The sequence below is a fragment of the Eleginops maclovinus genome, chromosome 8, assembly GCF_036324505.1.
Source record: "Eleginops maclovinus isolate JMC-PN-2008 ecotype Puerto Natales chromosome 8, JC_Emac_rtc_rv5, whole genome shotgun sequence".
In the NCBI taxonomy this organism is placed as follows: Eukaryota; Metazoa; Chordata; class Actinopteri; order Perciformes; family Eleginopidae; genus Eleginops; species Eleginops maclovinus.
This window is the reverse complement of record NC_086356.1, coordinates 1,517,000-1,537,731: the sequence shown is the minus strand read 5'-3', so window position 1 is coordinate 1,537,731 and position 20,732 is coordinate 1,517,000. Positions and strand designations below refer to the sequence as shown.

Sequence of the window (20,732 nt, the reverse complement as noted above, 5' to 3'; positions counted from 1 at the left end):
AACTGCAATCAGCATGGCGTTGGGCGGGACACTTCACCCCGAGTTCTAATGAACCAAAACAAGACTCAGGCCTTCCTCCAGCTCTTTTAATATGTTGTTGAAAACACTGGGGGGTTGTCTCTTCCCTTTAGTGTGTTCTATAGGTTTTAGTGCATGTAAATGGTTTGCAAAGGCTATGATTCCAATGCGCCCTCCAGTGGGAGCAGAATACGTCCTCTTTAAAGAGACCAGCTGTCCTGAAGTCATCATATCTTAAAGAATTGCGGTACATAAAATCCCTTTTTCGCATTTCATAAAGCGGACGTTGGGGACGGTCCTGCAAATAAATCACAGAGAGGAAACGGTAACATCCAAAGGAATCAAGTTAAGGATTGCCCAATAAAAAAAGGACATCAGGTTATTAATTAGCTCTATGAGGCTTTTATTGCATTATAAAATCTTTCCATTCGCACACAGACTCCTGCAGGAGGGGATCCATGAGATGAGTCCAGACCTCATGATGTAATGCTCGCCAGTCTTGGACGGTCTGCAAGTATTCTACCTAGATGGTCACGAGTGCGGGGCGACGGTCCCGCTGTAGTGGCTGTTTACTCTGAGCATTTTTCCAAACGTCTGGATGATTATCTCTCAGAGGAATTTTGAAGCCCACACTTCTGGCCTTCTTTACGTCAGAGCAGCGGTGTTTGTTGTGGTGTGTTTGGAGCGTGTTATTTAACGTGAACACAGCAGGGATCCATGCCTCCTTATCCTGTCTGTGCTCGCCAGTGTTTGAGCTTCATTTCACATTGTTTTTATGCTACTTTCTACCACTGACCTTTGTCCCATCGGGGTCAAATGCTGCTTTTAGAAGGGAAAGCTGGCTCAGAATAGCAGGAACACAGAGCTTGTAGTCAACATAATATCATGTGACATTAAAATGATCAGATGCCACATCATAACACAGACAGATTAAACTCAATCAGGGTCGCCACGGTTTGAAGTTTAGGTAGAATATGGAGCAATGTCCAATTAGATTATACTACAAGAAACATTTTGAATGCAAGATTTTGAAAGAAGCATTTGTACAGCTACTGCTACTAAAATACCTCCTCCAATGTTCAGTAGTTTTGCATCAACAAGTTCTTTATATGTTGGGTAAAACACTCTTAAATTTGGTAAACAAAGATCTCTCTAATCTGCTTTTATTTTACAAAACTTAAACCAATCATTTCTGGCCGATGCTGGCATTTCATTTGAAATCCTTTACCTGCAGATGCCTGATATTATCGTGCATGCATGCAGTCATGAGTTGAACTACATCATAATGAGATATATTTAGAGTTACTCCGGGCTTTAGGGATCATGCAACATATGATCTGCTGTTGTTCTTTGGGTCAGGATGTTTTCTGCAGGACAGCAATAGCTTGACTTCTGTAATATTTGAAGCCATGCACTGCATTGCTCACTGCAACTCCAAGCATGAAACTAGATTATTCCAATTTGCACAGCCTGTTAGCGCGGCCACTGGAGGTTACTGGGTTCTTTTCCCATCTGTTTCTAAAAGTCTGTCAAGTTCTGGAGCTACCAGTAGAAAAATGGTATGATATTATAATAAAAGTACTCTTAAAATGTAACATTTGAGCACATGCATCTGTTTACAGTACACATACTGGTATATATTAACTCAATAAACCTTACTTTATTCAACTGTTATTCATCTCGTTCGATTTTGCATGTCTATGGTTGACTTTTTCATGAGATTTTCATTGCCAACAACTGCCTGGTAGCTTGTTTACCTGCTGACTTTTTGACATGATAGCAGGAAAAGGCAGGTGTAAGTGATATCATTAATCAGCTCTGCACTGCTTTTAGCTGTTCCAGTTGCAGGGGTCCAGGTTTGTGCATGCTGGCTCGTTAATATGAATAAGTTACACCTGCGCTTTCCTGCTATAACGGAAACAAAAAGACTTCTCCTTGTCTCACCTCCTGTCCTGCCTGATAACACACTGTACCACTGATGAGATGGAAGGGAAGCAAGGTTAAGTGGACGCCGTTTGGGCAGTGGCGGCTCCTGACAAATTTCTCAGGGGGGGCAAAAGTTGTGATGATGGCTAAGATGACCCATTCAATGGGTAAAATAATAATAAATAAAAGTCAGATAGCCAGCTTTACAGTGTCACATCTCATTGTTTAATTTGGTTTTCAACCACTAGATGCAACCCCAGACATAAAATATACAATACATTTGGTTCCACAATAAAACACACATTAACAGATAGTTTGTCATCTAATAGTTTGCCCTTGAAATCACTTTTAGCACAGTCTACAATTTATAGCCATCATGGATGCCATAGCAATAATCAAATCAAATTATACTATAATCAAAACTGTAATTAATCAAAATTTTCCAGAATATATTCCATTTACCACTATACAGTTTACAGGTTTAGTAAAGGTATAGAAAACCAACAGACCCAACAGGCGGTCTCCGCCAGACGCGCGCGCTGTACGTCCGAGCACGCATCAGTGCGTAACTGCGTATGACGAAATCACGTTAGGGCAAGCCCCCCCGGAGCCCATAGAAATGCATTGTATCGTTCGATTTTTGAAAAAACGAGTCTCAACATGTAAGTCTATGAGAGCGCCTGGGGCGATTTTCAATCTGACTGATATCGCCCCAAGGGGGCGGGGCTACTGGTTGGACAGTGACATCCAGGCTGCTGATTGTCGCAGCGATATTCAGGCTGCTGTTTGGACTATACTATTAAGACTTAGACCGGCAAAATAAACTCTTTTCTCTCTTTTTTTTTTTTTTTTTTTTTTTTTCGTTTGGCTTAAGGAGGGCGGTGCACTATCGCCCCCTATGGGCCAGCCGCCCCTGCGTTTGGGACTTTATTTGCTGCGTCATCATCAACAATGGACCTCTGCCAACGATAAAGTGTTCCCATAATAACCGGCAGCTCAAGCCAACAGCGTGCAGACTGCAGAGAGAGATGCTCAACTAACATAGAGAGTTAGGAAACTACACTGGTGCAATGCAAATGAACAGAAATTAGCTCATGTATAGTTTATTTAGAGCCTGTATTCATGAAAACGTACAATCTGATTCACTCTCAGTGGTTGTAATGTGCAGTCTCTAATCCCTGCTTATATATTATATATACAGTCAATCATTTCCTGGTACAGATTCATTAAGAAAGCCGAATACCAGCAGTCATCCATATCCTGCAGGCAGACTGCCACCTGGTGCTGACTGACTGTACTGCTTCATGGCCTGTTAGTCTGGGTCATTTAAACCGTCCATACTTTATTTATAAAACAGATTTTTAAATGTTGTTATATTCTATATGCTAATACAGTACACTATACTCTATTTCAAAAAGGAAGTAAAAATAACTCTCTTTAATTTGGAAAATGATGTTATGTCTGGTGTTGATTTTCTTCTATTGATTTTCAAACTTTAAAATGTTTAACCTTTATTTATTTGTTTGTCTTTCAATACCTTTTATCAGGGCTGCATGTTTGTATGAACGGTAGTAGGCTAAGTAAATAAGGTTGTATTGAGCTGTAAAAAGTGGCTATGGAGTGTTAAAACTAAAAAACCTTATTAATATTTAATTGTGAAATTGTCCAAAATAAAGCAAATGAAAATTAAAGAAGGTATAGGGGGGCTCTACCCAGTCTTGGCATTGTCAAATATTTATAAAAATTGCTTAATATAATGAGATACTTGCTAAAAATGTATATTTATATTCTGTATTAGCCAATAATATAAATCTGTAAAGTAACTAAAGCTGTCAAGTAGTGGAGTAAAAACTACAAAAATGGCTTCCAACATGAGCTAGTAAAAGTACAGAATAGCATAAAATGATAATACTTGAAATAATTCGCAGTTGAGTAGCTGAGTATTGTAATGTACTTGTACATTCCACCACTGATCAAATAGTATTCCCAGCGCCACCTGAAGGTAACATTCAGATGCGTTCACTGTCCGGTTCAGACGGTTCAGCCCAGTTTGACGTCACTCCTGCCACTGCCACCCAACTGCCGCCATGTTGGCTCCGGAAGTAGGTAGATCCGAAGCAGGAATCCGGAGCTGAGCCTTACGTCAAACGACTGTGAGTTCAACCGACCTGTGGGCCGTTTCCCTCGGTTCTCACCTCTAACACTCACCCTACATGCTGCGGGCCTTTCCGGTCGCTCCAGGTAGGCGCTTCTCTTCGGATCTGCTCGTGTTTTCTTAGCCATGGCCTCTCTGAAGCAGAGGACCTCGGGCCTCGTCCAGCGGAGGAACGACAGGGAGTCCGGCGGGGAGGAGGACGAGGCGCGCCGCGGCGGGGAAGAGGACGACCAGGACCAGGACGAAAAGGGGGACTCTAAGGAGACCCGACTCACCCTGATGGAGGAGGTGCTGCTGCTGGGCCTCAAGGATCAGGAGGTGAGGGGTTTAATCCCGTCAACAAGGCTAAACTAAGCTAAGCTAACTCACTGTTTACGTTGCAAACCGGCCGAAGGAACAGCGCCGACCGTTGAAGCCCATTTGTGTGAATGACCGTAGTGGCTAAACGGTGGTACTGCAGCCGCCATGACTTCATTTTGGCCCAAAAAGACTTCAGATCAGAATCAGAATATCTTTATTCGTCCCATAGAGAGGACATTTAAATTGTTACAGCAAGTAAAGAGCCAAAGACAGCTCAATAATAATTAAGAAGCATGCATAAAAGTACTACAAATTACACGATTTACATAATACACAACCAGTATCAGTAACTGTTTGGTTGAAAGTGTTTAAAGTAAAGTTTATAGTGCATGTGTGAATATAAAAATACAGAGTATAAGGCAGTAGTACCTGTCCAGCCTCCCAAAACGTAAACATTGAATTTACAATATACACTTTACAATTTACCTTTGAGTTAGTTTTTCCCATTGACTTAGATAGATATATGGAATGAAGTATAATACTAATAATAGTATTAAAATATGCTTTAAATAGCTAAATCTACAGTAGAAAACACATATTACAGGTAATACACAATATATCATATACTGGAGAAATTAAAATAAATACTGTGGCAACAAAAACATATTTATACTACAGGAACAGAGACATATATACATAGGACAGTATTTAAATTACACATGTGCAAGGTGGCTGTTGTGCTAATTGTTAATATAACATGTGGGAAAAGATATCATATATTCTTTAGCTTAATTAACTAACCTGCACGATCTCTTTTATGGCGCTTTTTTAAACCATCAGTGTCTAAAAGTTGTTCAAATGGACTAAAAGCTGAATCGGGAGTTAGTTTCACTCAACTGCGCATGCTCAGTAAGCATGATCCGGGTACTTTCTGGGTCTACAGTCGCTTCACTTCGGGCTTCAAGCGCTACTGAGCAGCTCCGATAGGAATGAACGGTGCATCCTGTTCTCTTTTATAAGTGCTTCAAGGTTTATTAACACACAGCCGATGTAAGTGTCGTTATTTAAGGGTTACTTAAAGGTTGCTTCGTACTCGTTTAAGTGTCTTTTCTGCAACGCATGCTGTAGTAACTCAGGAGTAAACACACGGGGCTCAGTGAAAGCGCTTATCCCTCGCTAAGTTAATTAACTCATCAACTTTCCTCAAGGCTGTAGTGGTGTACTTCGGGGTTACCTGGGCACTTTTTGTTTCTTGACATGTTGCCAGAAGCTTCTACGTGACACCTTTGCAACCTGGAAGTAGTCACCCAGTGCAAGGAGGGAAAAAAAGTGTGCGACCAACACGTCAGCTAAGTTAACAAGCTGCACCTTCAGACCGAGAGCTGGGAATTACGAGGCTTTGAAAGCAGCCGGATATAAATCCGCACCTTAACGAAACCTTATTGCATTCCTCTTTCTTTAAATGCATGCTACCTACAGTGGACCTTTTGCATTTTAAACTAAAGTCTGGGGCTCTTCAAAGAATGCATCATATATACTTTTAGACTTAATATTAAAAAGTCAGATGCAGGAACAACCAAAAATAAAATATAACATATCTATATTCATAAGTATGTGGATGTTTAGACTAAAGGATGGGGGTTAAGGTAGCTTAGTGATTATTCAGATTAGATGTTCTTTAGTAGATTTGTTTGTATTATATATTGCAGTGGCATGTTAACAAGGGATATTTATTACTATAAATATACATTTAAAATGTTAGATATCACTATAACAGACCAACCTACTACTACTAAAACACAATTACAAGGATTTAAAGGCTTTATTTGTCATGTGCACTGAAGCTACGGTGTAGTTTTGGCAATAAATAATTAACATAAAAGGAAAAAGACATCAAATGTTCCCCAAAATACTAAACTTTATTGCAATATGTTGGTGGTTTATTGCCATTTGTCCTAGTTGGCTCACCTTAACAAAGACAAAAGCACTTAAAAACACTCCCTTGTTGAGCATATACCAAATTAAACAAAGTATAAACCAGATATAAATATCTATTAACCATAAAATCATAAAAATAAGATATAGTTCTCACTTAATGACAGCATAGATATGACACTAACACCTGGAGGGAGATTGGCAGCGAACTCAGACGGCTCACTAAATAAATGTTCCTTTAAGGGCATTAGAGACACCTGTCCTGTTGCCTAGTTCCACGTCTTTCCTCCCTTTTGTTGAACCTGCTGAGTTTCCTGTCATGTGTGTCTCAGAAACCTGGATGTTCTGGTCCTGCTGCTTTCTGACGTCTCTGAGGGAGAGGAGGCTTTAAAGCGTCCGGGTGTTCGGCCGCCTCCTCTCTGCTGACGTGTTTTCAAACCTCTCTGTCATCACGTAGATTCTGATGCTCTCCACTTCTGCTCTATTAATCAGCACAACATCACCCCCGGTTAGGCCATGTTTGTGCAATTCACTTCAAAAAGAGATAGGAAGTCTCCGCTGATATACGTCCTTGTTCTTCCTAGGAATTTTGTTAATGTAAATAAAGTTGCATCGCCTCGAATGTAATCATGCAACCTTTAATATCACAAAACCTCTTTATTTACTTTTGTGCAAATCAGATTTTAGCGCACATGAGATAATAAATAAAACCTTTAAGATAGAAAACACAAGGACCGTTTTAAGAATACATAAAAACAAGCTTTCAGATCAGAATTCGTCGGGTTTATCGCTAAGTATGTAAACGCGTACGGGTATTTGCCTTGGTGTACATGGTGCCCACATAACACAGCTAAAGAAGATTAAAGGAAAACAACCAAAATATACAGGAAGTGCTGCCTAAGTGAGTTACAGGTGACAAACAAGCAGGAAAAAGTTCAAACAAATGTGGATCCCAAGACAAATGTAACAGTTTGACAATTTTACACCAATGTAAGCATGTCAACAACATGTTTAGGATATAATGTAAACAGAATGAAATGCTATAATGCCATTAATGCAATAGATGCCACAAACTAAAGCCAACTGTTGAAGTTTCAGCTGTTTTTTTGCTGCTCACGTTAAGGGAAACGCATCAGAATCAGGTTTATTCCCAAGTTGTTTACTTGTGTTGTTGTTTACACATACAGAGAATGTGCTTACATGTGTAACAGTGCAGACATCAACACAACAAAAGGAGCAAAGATAGAACCATTTTATTTGTGTTTAATAAAAGCTGGTATAGAATGAGAATAGAAATGTGTACAGGCCATAAACATGTGAGTGCAGTAAAGCACAAATCACACTAACGTCAATCCCCCCCCCCCACACACACACAGGGCTACACGTCTTTCTGGAACGACTGCATCTCGTCTGGGCTGCGGGGCTGCATGCTGGTGGAGCTGGCCCTCAGGGGGAGGCTGACGCTGGAGGCCTGTGGGGTGAGGAGGAGGAGCCTGCTCTCCAGGAAGGTGAGGAGGAGAGGGGGGGAGGCATGAATCCTGCATTTCATGTGCACTATTTCATGTCTTTTTTCTATGTCACGTTTATTGCATGTTGCAGTGTGATAGGAGCCTGGGGAATCAGTTTGTCTTGCCTGAGCTGTAGTTATTGTGCACATGACAATAAAGCAGTGATTGAATCTGGCAGACATGCGCACATGAAGGCTGTGTACTTATTCCCAGTGTTGAAGCGCCCTCAAACCAAAATGCAGATTCTCCCCGTAAAATGTTAAACTGAAAACCAGAAAACAATCTCTCTGCTGGTCAAAAAGGGTTTACTGAGTCCAGAGATATGGAGATGGAGTCAGGTGTCTGGTCAGACAGCAGAGACAGCTTACGGAGAATAAATAGGGGATGGATGTCCGGTGGGTCTGCGGGGGACGAGTGGCAGGCAGCAGGCTGACACTGAGACTGAGATTTCTGATCCTTTCTTTACTCTCCTTTTTTCTGGAGAGGAAGTAAAGGAACCGGAGCTCTGGATCTATTTGTTGTTGGAGGTGTAATATATGACTCAGCAGCTTTAAGACCTGAAGACACTATTATTTTCCACTTCGCTCTGATGCAGGAATTTCACTGGAAAGTGGGCGGGGCTTAATTGTGACCTGAAGTCACGTTAGCCTCATTCTATATTTTCCAGAAAAACCCCTGGTGATGGAATCATTGTAAAGGCTGCTCCCTTGTTTCTGTTCTTTAGTGTTTGTCCTGTCAGAACTTGCTGGTTGTTATTGTGTATTTCCCTTCGGCGGGATCCTAAATGTTCTCAATCTGGATCCTCTCAGTTTCCTCTTTGGGATTAATGTTCTTACGGAGAAATGCATCTCTTCGTTTGTCCCAGAGTGTGTGCGGTTCCTCTTCACACAGGATGTATGTTCACCGTCAGCCTGAATGAAGTACTTCTCTTTGTTTGTGAAGGTGATCTGTAAGTCTGACGCGCCGACAGGAGACGTTCTGCTGGACGAGGCTCTGAAGCACATCAAGGAGACGCAGCCTCCAGAGACCGTGCAGAGCTGGATAGAGCTGCTCAGCGGTGAGGAAAATTTACCCTAAAATAATTATAATATGAACACGGTATAGACATGTTGGTGACATGTTTCCACTTCGAGAGCTGTAACCTTTTAGAGCCTATTTTTATTTGCTATTTCGGAATTAAAAGAAGACAATAAAATAGGAAAAAGAAAACCTACACTAAGATATTAGCAGTATTAAAGATGAACAGAAAGCACTTTAAATGCACATATCCTATGCACTGTATCAGGGTCGAAGTACCTTATATATAATCTAAATAAAATAACAATATTTGTATAATTTTGTTTTAAATAAGTTCAAACATTTGCAAAAAAATATCAGATAAAATGTCATTAGAATAATTATGAGAAGTTGAAATGTGCAATAAAATAAATACAAATATCTGTGTGAACATAGGAATATTTAGTATAATAAACCAGACCCCGCCTCATTATCTCTCAGTGTTTAAAGTCCTAACCTGGATGTGCTGCTGTCCCTAGGAGAGACCTGGAATCCCCTGAAGCTGCACTACCAGCTGAGGAACGTTCGGGAGCGTCTGGCCAAGAACCTGGTGGAGAAAGGCGTCCTGACCACGGAGAAACAGAACTTCCTGCTTTTCGACATGACCACACACCCGCTCACCAACAGCACCATCAAACAGGTAACTGGGGGGGGGGGTTATCTATCAGTTAAGCTTGGGAAGTAAAGCAGTTAAATCAGCCTTGGTTAATGTTGTTGGGGACTCTTGCCTGAGAGGTAGAGACTTTATGACACAGCGGTATCTTTTGAGCTCAGTGTGCAAAGACTCAGCTTTATGAGACTGCGGGTCTCCGTCACGGCTTGTTTATTGTCTGCATGTTTGACCTGTACAGTCACCGCCCCACTGTTGAAGTCTAACTGGGAGTAAAGTGCATGTTTGATCAGCTACAGCACATAGCCGCTGAGCTGGCTAACGTTAGCATATATCCGGTGCAGTGTAAGGGTAACACAATACACAGATATATTTACATTACTTTTAGCACTTACATGGTAATGTAACATTTACTTTACTGATGACAAGTAGTGTCACTATCACTCCACACGGGCAGCTGTAAAGTAACTTCATATGTAATGAACTGTTTGGTGTTATATCATTTAACCTGCTGGATGGGTAACCTTAATTAAGGAATTCAATTCATGTCTGTTCAAAAACTAAAGTATATATGTACAGAAGCCAGGTCAACATGTTAATGTCTTTATATCGGACTTTGAAGTGTGTGATTTTAAAAATGAGTCGAATCGCATCGATTCTTGTAGAAATGAAAAGCAAGATGTGAATGCTTGCTGTTTGTGTTGTAGTCTTTATGCTAAGCTAACCATTTGGTGCTAATGTTTCCACCCCGCAGCGCCTGGTCAAAAAGGTCCAGGAGTCGGTTCTGGAGAAGTGGGTGAACGACCCCCATCGCATGGACAAGAGGGTCCTCTCTCTGATCCTCCTCGCCCACTCCTCCGACGTCCTGGAGAACGCCTTCGCCCCCCTGCAGGACGAGCAGTACGACCTGGGCATGAAGAGAGTGCACACCCTGCTGGAGCTGGAGCCCGAGAAGGAGAGCGCCAAACCCAACGTCAACGAACTCATGTGGGCCGTGGTGGCCGCCTTCACTAAATGAAAGCGTGTGTGTTATTTAATCAGTTGAAGGACTTGGCTTTAATGAGACGGACTTCACTTTAATGAGACAATCTGTTTTGGGTTTGGGGGGAGCCTGTTTGTACATCTTATTCCCAGGATGGCGTTTCGGTGGCAGTCCGTATCAAAACCCAATCTGATCGGTGGTGGGCTTCACCAAGCAAGGGAAGATTTCTAAATGATAAAGGGACTGCGTTCACACAGTGCAAGGCTGGACACACACCGACAGATATTAGATAGCAGCAGCAGTCATGGTGAAACTGAAGACCAGGTTTCCCTTCGACACTAAGGAAACATCTCCACATTACTACCGGATCGGAGCACAACCCCGGTCTGATAGAGGGGTCTTTCTGCTCCTCGTGCTCTTTGCACTCCATCCCTTCATTCCCACTTGTGTTGGGAGTAGTTACTGTTAGCAAACCTGAATGTTCTTCTCATTAAAATCCCTTTCTCCTCGCTTCCTCCTCAGAGCGTTTTGAGGAGGAAGCGGAGGACATCCTCGTAGACCTAAATGAAGAAAAGTCTTTATTAGTTGCAATGGGTCCACTCTGTGTTTATTACAGGGTGAGACCCGTCTTCTATTTCTATTTATGTTGCTTGGAGTAGTCTGCCGTTAATCCACTATTTTGCACAGTCAGTCAGCAGCCCTGCAGGTAGGATCGTATTTATAGGGGACTTTTCTCGGGTCGAACAGATGAGATTTAAATAATCATGAACCTTAGCAAACATGGTCAAAAGAAAATCTCACTTATTTTGTCTACAGCTATAAAGAGTACTTACAGATCATTCCACATGTAGAAGCTTCTGTTGTTGTGTTTGTTTTTAAGTGTCAGTGAAAAACAAACTGTGTTTAATTTACCAGCGTGAAAGGGTCGACCCAGATCACTTGTTTTTCTTTTACAAATTCTCTCTGTTTTATACGGAAGAGGGTTAGAGCCACAGGGGTTTCTTTCTATGACTGAGATTTTCAGAAAAAAACTAATAATTCTTTCTCCAAATTCAGAGTTTAAATTTAGAATTCAGATTTTTTTTTCCAAATTCAGACAATTTCAAAAACTCGAAATTCTAAAAATTCTGAGTTAAAAAAATTCTTACTTTTCTCACTTTTGGTCGGATCTCATAAAACGGTTCATGTGTGGCCCTAACCGTGTTCTGTGCAATCAGGGTTTTATTTTACTTTTATCTTCATACAAAAGGGGTAAATGGAATGTCCTTAAAAGATAACCAGAAGTAAAATTCTCTTCCAGGAGTGTCCCGCTAATCCTCAATCTTTACTGTAAACTGTTTTCCTGGAAATATTTTGCACTAAAGATGACGTCCCTATTAAACCTCCCCCTGGGAATTCACTGGACACGTTTGGGGGGGGGGGTAATGCATTTTGTACATTTGGGTAAACCGACCCTTTCCCCAATGTTTAGTCCCTTTCAGTTTACATGTCGGGTCATAATTAGGTATTATATTGCGTCATACGTGCAGAGAAAAGGAGCGTTCCTTTGGCCCCTGAATAATCCTTCACAACTCAAGAATCTGTTCGGTTGAAAGCATTATTTGGGTATCAGGTAATCCTGATCATCTGGTCTAATAAGTGCGGTCTTTGTATGATCACCTTTTTGTTTTATGGCATACTTATTTTTCAGTTTTATTTCTGGGTTTTTAACTACCAACAAAATACCAGGAGGTGAGAGCAGCTGCTTTTGAGCAGAGAGGATGCATGCTGTTGGTGGAGGTGGGGCGGGGGGGGTACGTGTGGATGTAGCCACAGAGGAAAGGCTTGTATGTAATTATTAGTCATTTTATGTGTACGATTTAATGAAACTCAATGAAAGGGATCTTCTCTCCTGTCTCTTAAATTCTGTATGCTTTTGTATTACCACACAAAATAAAGTAAGGATCCTTTAAGTGCCTGAATTTAGCACCGTGCTGCTGTGGTCCTTTTTATTCCAAACATATATTAAAGTAAAACCAGATAGAAAACATGGAGACCGAAAGAAGCAACAGTGGGAAAAAGTATTTCTGTGTTTTTGTATTGGTTTAAAATGAGGAGCTTTTTGTCTGATGAATCACCTGAAGATCTGATGAATCACCTGAAGATCTGATGAATCACCTGAAGATCTGATTAAGATCTGATGAATCACCTGAAGTGAAGATCTGATGAATCACCTGAAGATCTGATTAATCACCTGAAGATCTGATGAATCACCTGAAGATCTGATTAAGATCTGATGAATCACCTGAAGATCTGATGAATCACCTGAAGATCTGATGAATCACCTGAAGATCTGATGAATCACCTGAAGATCTGATGAATCACCTGAAGATCTGATTAAGATCTGATGAATCACCTGAAGTGAAGATCTGATGAATCACCTGAAGATCTGATTAATCACCTGAAGATCTGATGAATCACCTGAAGATCTGATTAAGATCTGATGAATCACCTGAAGTGAAGATCTGATGAATTACCTGAAGTGAAGATCTGATGAATCACCTGAAGATCTGATGAATCACCTGAAGTGAAGATCTGATGAATTACCTGAAGTGAAGATCTGATGAATCACCTGAAGTGAAGATCTGATGAATCACCTGAAGATCTGATGAATCACCTGAAGATCTGATGAATCACCTGAAGATCTGATGAATCACCTGAAGTGAAGATCTGATGAATCACCTGAAGATCTGATGAATCACCTGAAGATCTGATTAAGATCTGATGAATCACCTGAAGATCTGATTAAGATCTGATGAATCACCTGAAGTGAAGATCTGATTAAGATCTGATGAATCACCTGAAGTGAAGATCTGATGAATCACCTGAAGATCTGATGAATCACCTGAAGATCTGATGAATCACCTGAAGATCTGATGAATCACCTGAAGATCTGATTAATCACCTGAAGATCTGATGAATCACCTGAAGATCTGATGAATCACCTGAAGTGAAGATCTGATGAATCACCTGAAGATCTGATGAATCACCTGAAGATCTGATGAATCACATGAAGATCTGATTAAAGGTCTCCTATTATGCTCTTTTATGGCATATATTATAGGTTTTATATATGTATAAAAAACATGTCTGACGTGATTTGCTCAAAATACCAAACAGATCATGCATTTTAGCACGTCCGCTCTGCCTCTGTTTCAGCCCTGTTCCTGAAGTGCTGATTCTGTGACTGTCGCTTTCATGCAAAGGAGCTGAAGCTGGCCACGCCCCTTTGGAGCTGAAGCTGGCCACGCCCCCTTGGAGCGTCATGATCTCTCTGTCTGAAACGGAGAAACTCAGCTCAATGCTGCCGTGATTAAACGCCATACGATGTTCCAAAACACATCCAGCATTATTTGTGAAGCCCTTCTCAGAGCTCACCTCTAGAACACAGACTTTATATGATATACAACAACTCTCAGTCCCTCCTGCAGACATCCTGCACAGACACACAGAGGTGCTGCGGAGGGGATTCAGCTCGCGGCTGTATATTGGGGACGATAGGTTGGGACGTGTCACGTGGGTGGGACATTTCAGGAGTTCAACCTAAAGCCAGCCCACATTTCGGTTATGACGTCATATCTAGCAAATCTGGATCAGCTCGTTTGTACACCCTTTTTCAGAGATGTGGGTAAGGAGGAGAAGAGAGAGGGTTGTATTTTCTGACACTTTGTGAGTCTCCTTACACACCGGGGACACATTTATGTATAAAAGACAGCAAAAAGTGCTGGGGGGGCCGCAGCTGTGTTTCCTTTGTAGGCTAATCGTGCCGTTACGTTAATAAATATTATACTTTACAGAGAAGCTTCTTGGTCTATTTAAGACCAACTCTTGGTCCTCGAACAAAGAATATCCTTAACACAAGCACCAAGGGAAGAAGTGATTTGAGATGAAGGAGACGGGAGCTGGACGGCTACACGCCAACTGACTAGCATTCGCACGAGGCCTACAAACAAAGGGTTCGCAGAGCCAGTTAAATCCAAACCTGCACAGCTTAGAATGAGATTTTAGGAGCGAGTGCTAGCAGTGAGTTGTATCCTGATAGAACCTGTCTGTTAAAGTTCTATTTGCCTAATCCTTCAAGATTTAGACCCTCACACTTGCCCACACTGGTCTTTCTTTTCTTATCCGAGCCTGCAGCTCTCAATCTTGAATCTGTTTCTGCAGCCCTCCTAACCAATAGTTAACAGGCTCACTGAGTTACTATTCCATTCATTCATCATTCATCATTCATCTTCTCCCGCTTTTCCGTCAGGGTCTCGGAGGTAACAGCTCCAGCAGAGAGCCCCAAACTTTCCTTTCCCTGGCCACATCAACCAGCTCTGACTGGGGGATTCCAAGGCGCTCCCAGGCCAGCGAAGAGGTATAGTCCCTCCACCTGGTCCTAGGTCTACCCCTCGGTCTCTTCCCAGCTGGACGTGCCTGGAACACCTCCCTAGGGAGGCGCCCAGGAGTTACTATTCTACCCGCACAATTGTTTCTCTGGTGTCCGAATGACTCGCAATGTTGGAGAATTCTTCAAAACAAAACACCACATCATTTCGGGTTAGAATGTGTGAACTGTAACTGGTATTATATTACCCAATTACCAGAAGTAATGCATTACAGCCACAAGTAATACATACTGTAACTCCTTTGGAACCTACACCAACACCGCTACTGACCTAAATAATGGTCACAAATTCAAAAAAGTCGTATAAATAAAAATAAAACAAAACTTATTTCTTACTTTGTGATGATTATTTCTCAAGAAGCCAATTGGGAAAATATTTTGTGAAAGCATCAACCCTACGATACCGTGATGTAGGATTTTCTCCTTGTCGCCCAGTCATACTCGTGTCTAGTGTGTGTGTGTGTGTGTGTGTGTGTGTGTGTGTGTGTGTGTGTGTGTGTGTGTGTGTGTGTGTGTGTGTGTGTGTGTGTGTGTGTGTGTGTGTGTGTGTGTGTGTGTGTGTGTGTGTGTGTGTGTGTGTGTGCTAACCTGAGTGAAAAATGTAATGGTGTTACAAGAAGAGGTGAAGGAAAAATCTACACTGATGTGTGGAGAGGGGTTATGAAATCCAAACGTTTTATATCATACCATTTGATCCCTGTAAAACAGTGTGAACAGGCCAAGGGGTGGGGGACGTCTCAAAGGGGAGGGGGGGGGGATGGGAGAGAAGCAAATCAACAATTTCACTTTGGTATTATTATGTATTTATTGAACAAGGAACATACAATAAAATGCATCCATCTCACAAACAGAAGATGTATTTCTGCAGATTTAGCTCAGGTTCATCTGCAGGACTTCAGGTGGTAAAACAACAACTATAGAACAAGGCTCCCTTAATTAATGCATCTTTAATTAGCAAGAAGAACTTCTCACCAGAAAAAAGGAACATTGAGTAGATATGAAACTGAGTCCTTCAGTTCACCTAAAGGTTAGGCTCCATGAATACATGTCCGTATATACAGGAGTATGTATGGTATGTTATAATCAGCGTTTCGTAGCAGGTAACTCCCATCCAGATGTTGCACCTTCTCTGCATGCATCGTGGGTTTACATCCCGAAAATGTGGCTTTTCTCTGCGGATCTCCAGACTTGAATGCGACCACAGTCCACATCCAGGGTCTCTGAACATCAGGGTACTTTTCCCCAGAGGTTTGCTTCCTTTTCCACCTCCAGAGAGGATATCACAGTCTGTCTCAGAGTCTCTTGTGCTGCTTTGGCTTTGAATGCCCTCCACTTTAGTAAAAAATCCAATTCCGCTTCCAGGTACATTCCTTACGTCTCGTCTCACTTGATTTTGGTGACGGTCTGGTAGTTGTTGAGCAGTATCTCGAGCAGTTTGTACCTCCAGTAGAAGCTGTCTCCCACCTGACGCAGCACGTGTGCGCAGGTATCGATGGTGGCTGCGAGATCTGAGAGGAGAAGACAGAGGATTAAAAATCCATCATAATAAATACAAATGATCAAATGAATGTATAGTATTATTATACTATTTTAAAAACAATGGTCATTTATTAATCTTCAAATAATGTTTGGATTTAGTTTTTTATTCTTTTATTTTTAATAACTTTTTTAATCTATGGAAAGATGAAAAGATCCAGCAGCAGATTATCAAGTCATTTAGATTACTCCCACTTCTACCAAACCCTGACCACGTAAATGAATCATAATCCAGTAATTGAATATATATCTTTAAGAACTACAAATCTTAATCTAAAACATAAATAATCAAATACATCTAAACAAATCATAAATCCATCAAATGAAATATATCATAAAATAAAAATAACTCCATAAAAGCATGAATCTGAGAGACTCACCGTGGCCAGTCATTTTCATAATATCCTCTTGTGTTCGGAGAATGTTCAGTTCGTCTCTCGGTGCTTTTAAAGCTGTGTGGTTGTGGCAGCTCGACAGGCAGGAACAGGTCTGGGATATTGATAGCAGCTGAGGCTTAAATACTGAACATGTGAGTTACGCAATTCTACGAGGAAGGAATCCCCCGTCAGCCGAAGCCAAGTTCCTGCTTCTGAGTTTCGTTTCCATTTTACAATGTTGTTACACTCATGACATAAAGCTGTAGGACATGAAGTGTTTGTACTTCAGGCTGGGATCAACATAAACATATTGAACAAGAAATAATAAACCAAGATAAAGTGGTTTTATGGAGCTACATCAATGATGAACATAACTTAGTATAATATAGGTATATATTATAGTATAATATATATATATATATATATATATATATATATATATTATACTATAATATATATATATATATATTATAGTATAATATATATAAATATATATTATACTATAATAGATATTTATATATCTATTATAGTATAATATATATATATATATATATATATATATATTATACTATAATATATATATATCTATTATAGTATGATATATATATATATATATATATATATATATATCATACTATAATAGATATATAAATATCTATTATAGTATAATATATATTTATATATATTATACTATAATATATATATTTATATCATACTATAATATATATATATATATATTATACTATAATATATATATCTATTATAGTATGATATATATATATATATATATATTATAGTATGATATAAATATATATATATCATACTATAATAGATATTTATATATATATATCATACTATAATAGATATATATATATATATATATATATATATATATATCATACTATAATAGATATATATATATTATAGTATAATATATATATATCTATTATAGTATAATATATATATATATATATTATAGTATAATATATATAAATATATATTATACTATAATATATATTTATATATAATATATAAATATATATCTTTATTCTTTATTGTTGTTGTTTTTTTCTAATATCAAATAGTTACATTTGTTATTGATTTCATATATTTATTTTATTTAAAAATAGTTAAATGTTATTTATTTATATATATTTTCATTCATCCTGGGATCATATTTTTTTATAAATGACATTTAAAATATGTAAAATGTTAAATTTTCTAATTTAAATGTTGTCCTTTTTTAACATTTTTCTTAAGCATTTTTAATCAACATATCTGTTTAAAATGATCAATTTAATCCTCAATTATTATTTTTGGGGTTATTATATTATGTATAATATATATTTAACTGCATTTCTTTTTGTGTATACCCGATAAACAATGATTTTTAAATGCAAATTAAAAAGTGCAATAAAATAGTGCATTAAAAGGAAGTTTGATTGGACAGAGTGTTTCATTAAATGCTGCTCAGTGCCGTTACACAAACATCCAACCAGTTGCTGGAGGAACTTTTCATGGGAAGTAGAAACAGTGCGTCACACGAAGCCAGATTTCATCACACAGTTAGATAAACAGAGGCTGACTTTTAAGAACTCACACAGATACATAATCCTGCCATAAAGATTTATGAGGTGAGTAAAAAGATTTGAAAGCACAACAATATTTTTCAGGAGCATTTTGTGTCCTCATGAGCTGATAGTGATTGTTATTCAGAATGTCGGGCACGGTCAAAACAGTTCAGGAATTATATAAAAGAAAACACAGATCAATATTCATTTTAAATCCTGTATTTATTTAGAATTGTATTTATACATCTAATTATGCTTTTTTCAAATGCATTTATTTATTCCTTTATTTATTCATGTATTCATTAATTATTGTTTTTATTTATTCCTTTATTTATTTATCCCTATTTTTATTTATACATTTATTATTCCTTTATTTATCTATAAATCTATTCATGTATTTATTTATGCATTTATTTATTCCTTTATTTATTCATGTATTCATTAATTATTGTTTTTATTTATTCCTTTATTTATTTATCCCCATTTTTATTTATACATTTATTATTCCTTTATTTATCTATAAATCTATTCATGGATTTATTCATTAATTGTTTTATTTATTTATTCCTTTATTTATTTATACCTATTTGTATTAATCAATGTATTTATTTTATTTATGCATTCCTATTTTTATTTGTACATTTATTAATTTGATTTATTCCTCTTTTTATTTCAACATTTATATCTACATTTTAAATGTATTTATTTATTTATTAATACCTGTCTTTATACCTGTATTTGTATTCATGTTTATGACTTTCTGAAATGGAAAAGTCCTTACTTTTCTTACCTTACCTATTAAAACCTTTCTATAGTAAACCTGTGCACAGCATTTCCAGTAAACTGCAACCCTGTGACCTCTGCTACCTCAGTGCAGCATCACAAACTTGTCAAGACTTGCCTGAGCTGTATTTTCCTGTGGGCAGAAAACAAGGGAAGTCCCGGGGAATGTACTGTCTGCTGATCTGAGTTCAGCGGGATTACCATGTTAGGGAGGACAATGAAAAGGTGTGAAACCAAAAGGAGCAAGTATACAAAAACTGAAAGTGTTTCTACTTTAAGGTGTGCTTAACAGGAAGTAAAGGGAGTGTTTGATGAGCCTGTAAGGAAAAAAGAGCGTGACAGGAAACAACGTGAAGTTCAATTCCTGCTAAACGCAAAACAATAAAACCAAACTTCATTTATATTTATAGACGGATCATTTCCAGGAGTATCTCAGCAGCGTCTCTACTTTAAAGAGTCCTCTCCTGCTGATGTTCAGGTGTATATCAGTATGTAGAGTCTCTACTTTAAAGAGTCCTCTCCTGCTGATGTTCAGGTGTATATCAGTATGTAGAGTCTCTACTTTAAAGAGTCCTCTCCTGCTGGTGTTCAGGTGTATATCAGTATGTAGAGTCTCTACTTTAAAGAGTCCTCTCCTGCTGATGTTCAGGTGTATATCAGTATGTAGTGTCTCTACTTTAAAGAGTCCTCTCCTGCTGATGTTCAGGTGTATATCAGTATGTAGTGTCTCTACTTTAAAGAGTCCTCTCCTGCTGATGTTCAGGTGTATATCAGTATGTAGTGTCTCTACTTTAAAGAGTCCTCTCCTGCTGATGTTCAGGTGTATATCAGTATGTAGTGTCTCTACTTTAAAGAGTCCTCTCCTGCTGATGTTCAGGTGTATATCAGTATGTAGTGTCTCTACTTTAAAGAGTCCTCTCCTGCTGATGTTCAGGTGTATATCAGTATGTAGTGTCTCTACTTTAAAGAGTCCTCTCCTGCTGATGTTCAGGTGTATATCAGTATGTAGTGTCTCTACTTTAAAGAGTCCTCTCCTGCTGATGTTCAGGTGTATATCAGTATGTAGTGTCTCTACTTTAAAGAGTCCTCTCCTGCTGATGTTCAGGTGTATATCAGTATGTAGTGTCTCTACTTTAAAGAGTCCTCTCCTGCTGATGTTCAGGTGTATATCAGTATGGAGAGTCTCTACTTTAAAGAGTCCTCTCCTGCTGATGTTCAGGTGTATATCAGTATGTAGAGTCTCTACTTTAAAGAGTCCTCTCCTGCTGATGTTCAGGTGTATATCAGTATGTAGAGTCTCTACTTTAAAGAGTCCTCTCCTGCTGATGTTCAGGTGTATATCAGTATGTAGAGTCTCTACTTTAAAGAGTCCTCTCCTGCTGATGTTCAGGTGTATATCAGTATGTAGTGTCTCTACTTTAAAGAGTCCTCTCCTGCTGATGTTCAGGTGTATATCAGTATGGAGAGTCTCTACTTTAAAGAGTTCTCTCCTGCTGGTGTTCAGGTGTATATCAGTATGTAGTGTCTCTACTTTAAAGAGTCCTCT

General features: G+C 39.0%; 1 protein-coding gene and 1 long non-coding RNA gene across 2 annotated transcripts; one reads left to right on the top strand and one right to left on the bottom strand.

The window, feature by feature from the left end:
- The first annotated feature begins 4,026 nt into the window (after positions 1–4,026).
- Positions 4,027–12,455, top strand: LOC134868508 (Golgi phosphoprotein 3-like). Its single transcript, XM_063889698.1, has 5 exons — positions 4,027–4,417; positions 7,711–7,842; positions 8,785–8,899; positions 9,378–9,538; positions 10,263–12,455. The coding sequence occupies exons 1-5, from the start codon at positions 4,226–4,228 to the stop codon at positions 10,524–10,526; spliced, it is 864 nt and encodes a 287-aa protein (XP_063745768.1). The 5' UTR covers positions 4,027–4,225; the 3' UTR covers positions 10,527–12,455.
- A 3,250-nt stretch (positions 12,456–15,705) lies between these two features.
- Positions 15,706–16,955, bottom strand: LOC134868061 (uncharacterized). Its single transcript, XR_010166237.1, has 2 exons — positions 16,836–16,955; positions 15,706–16,427 (listed from the first exon to the last, which is right to left on the bottom strand). It is a non-coding gene; the product is annotated as an uncharacterized LOC134868061 (long non-coding RNA).
- Positions 16,956–20,732: the final 3,777 nt, after the last annotated feature.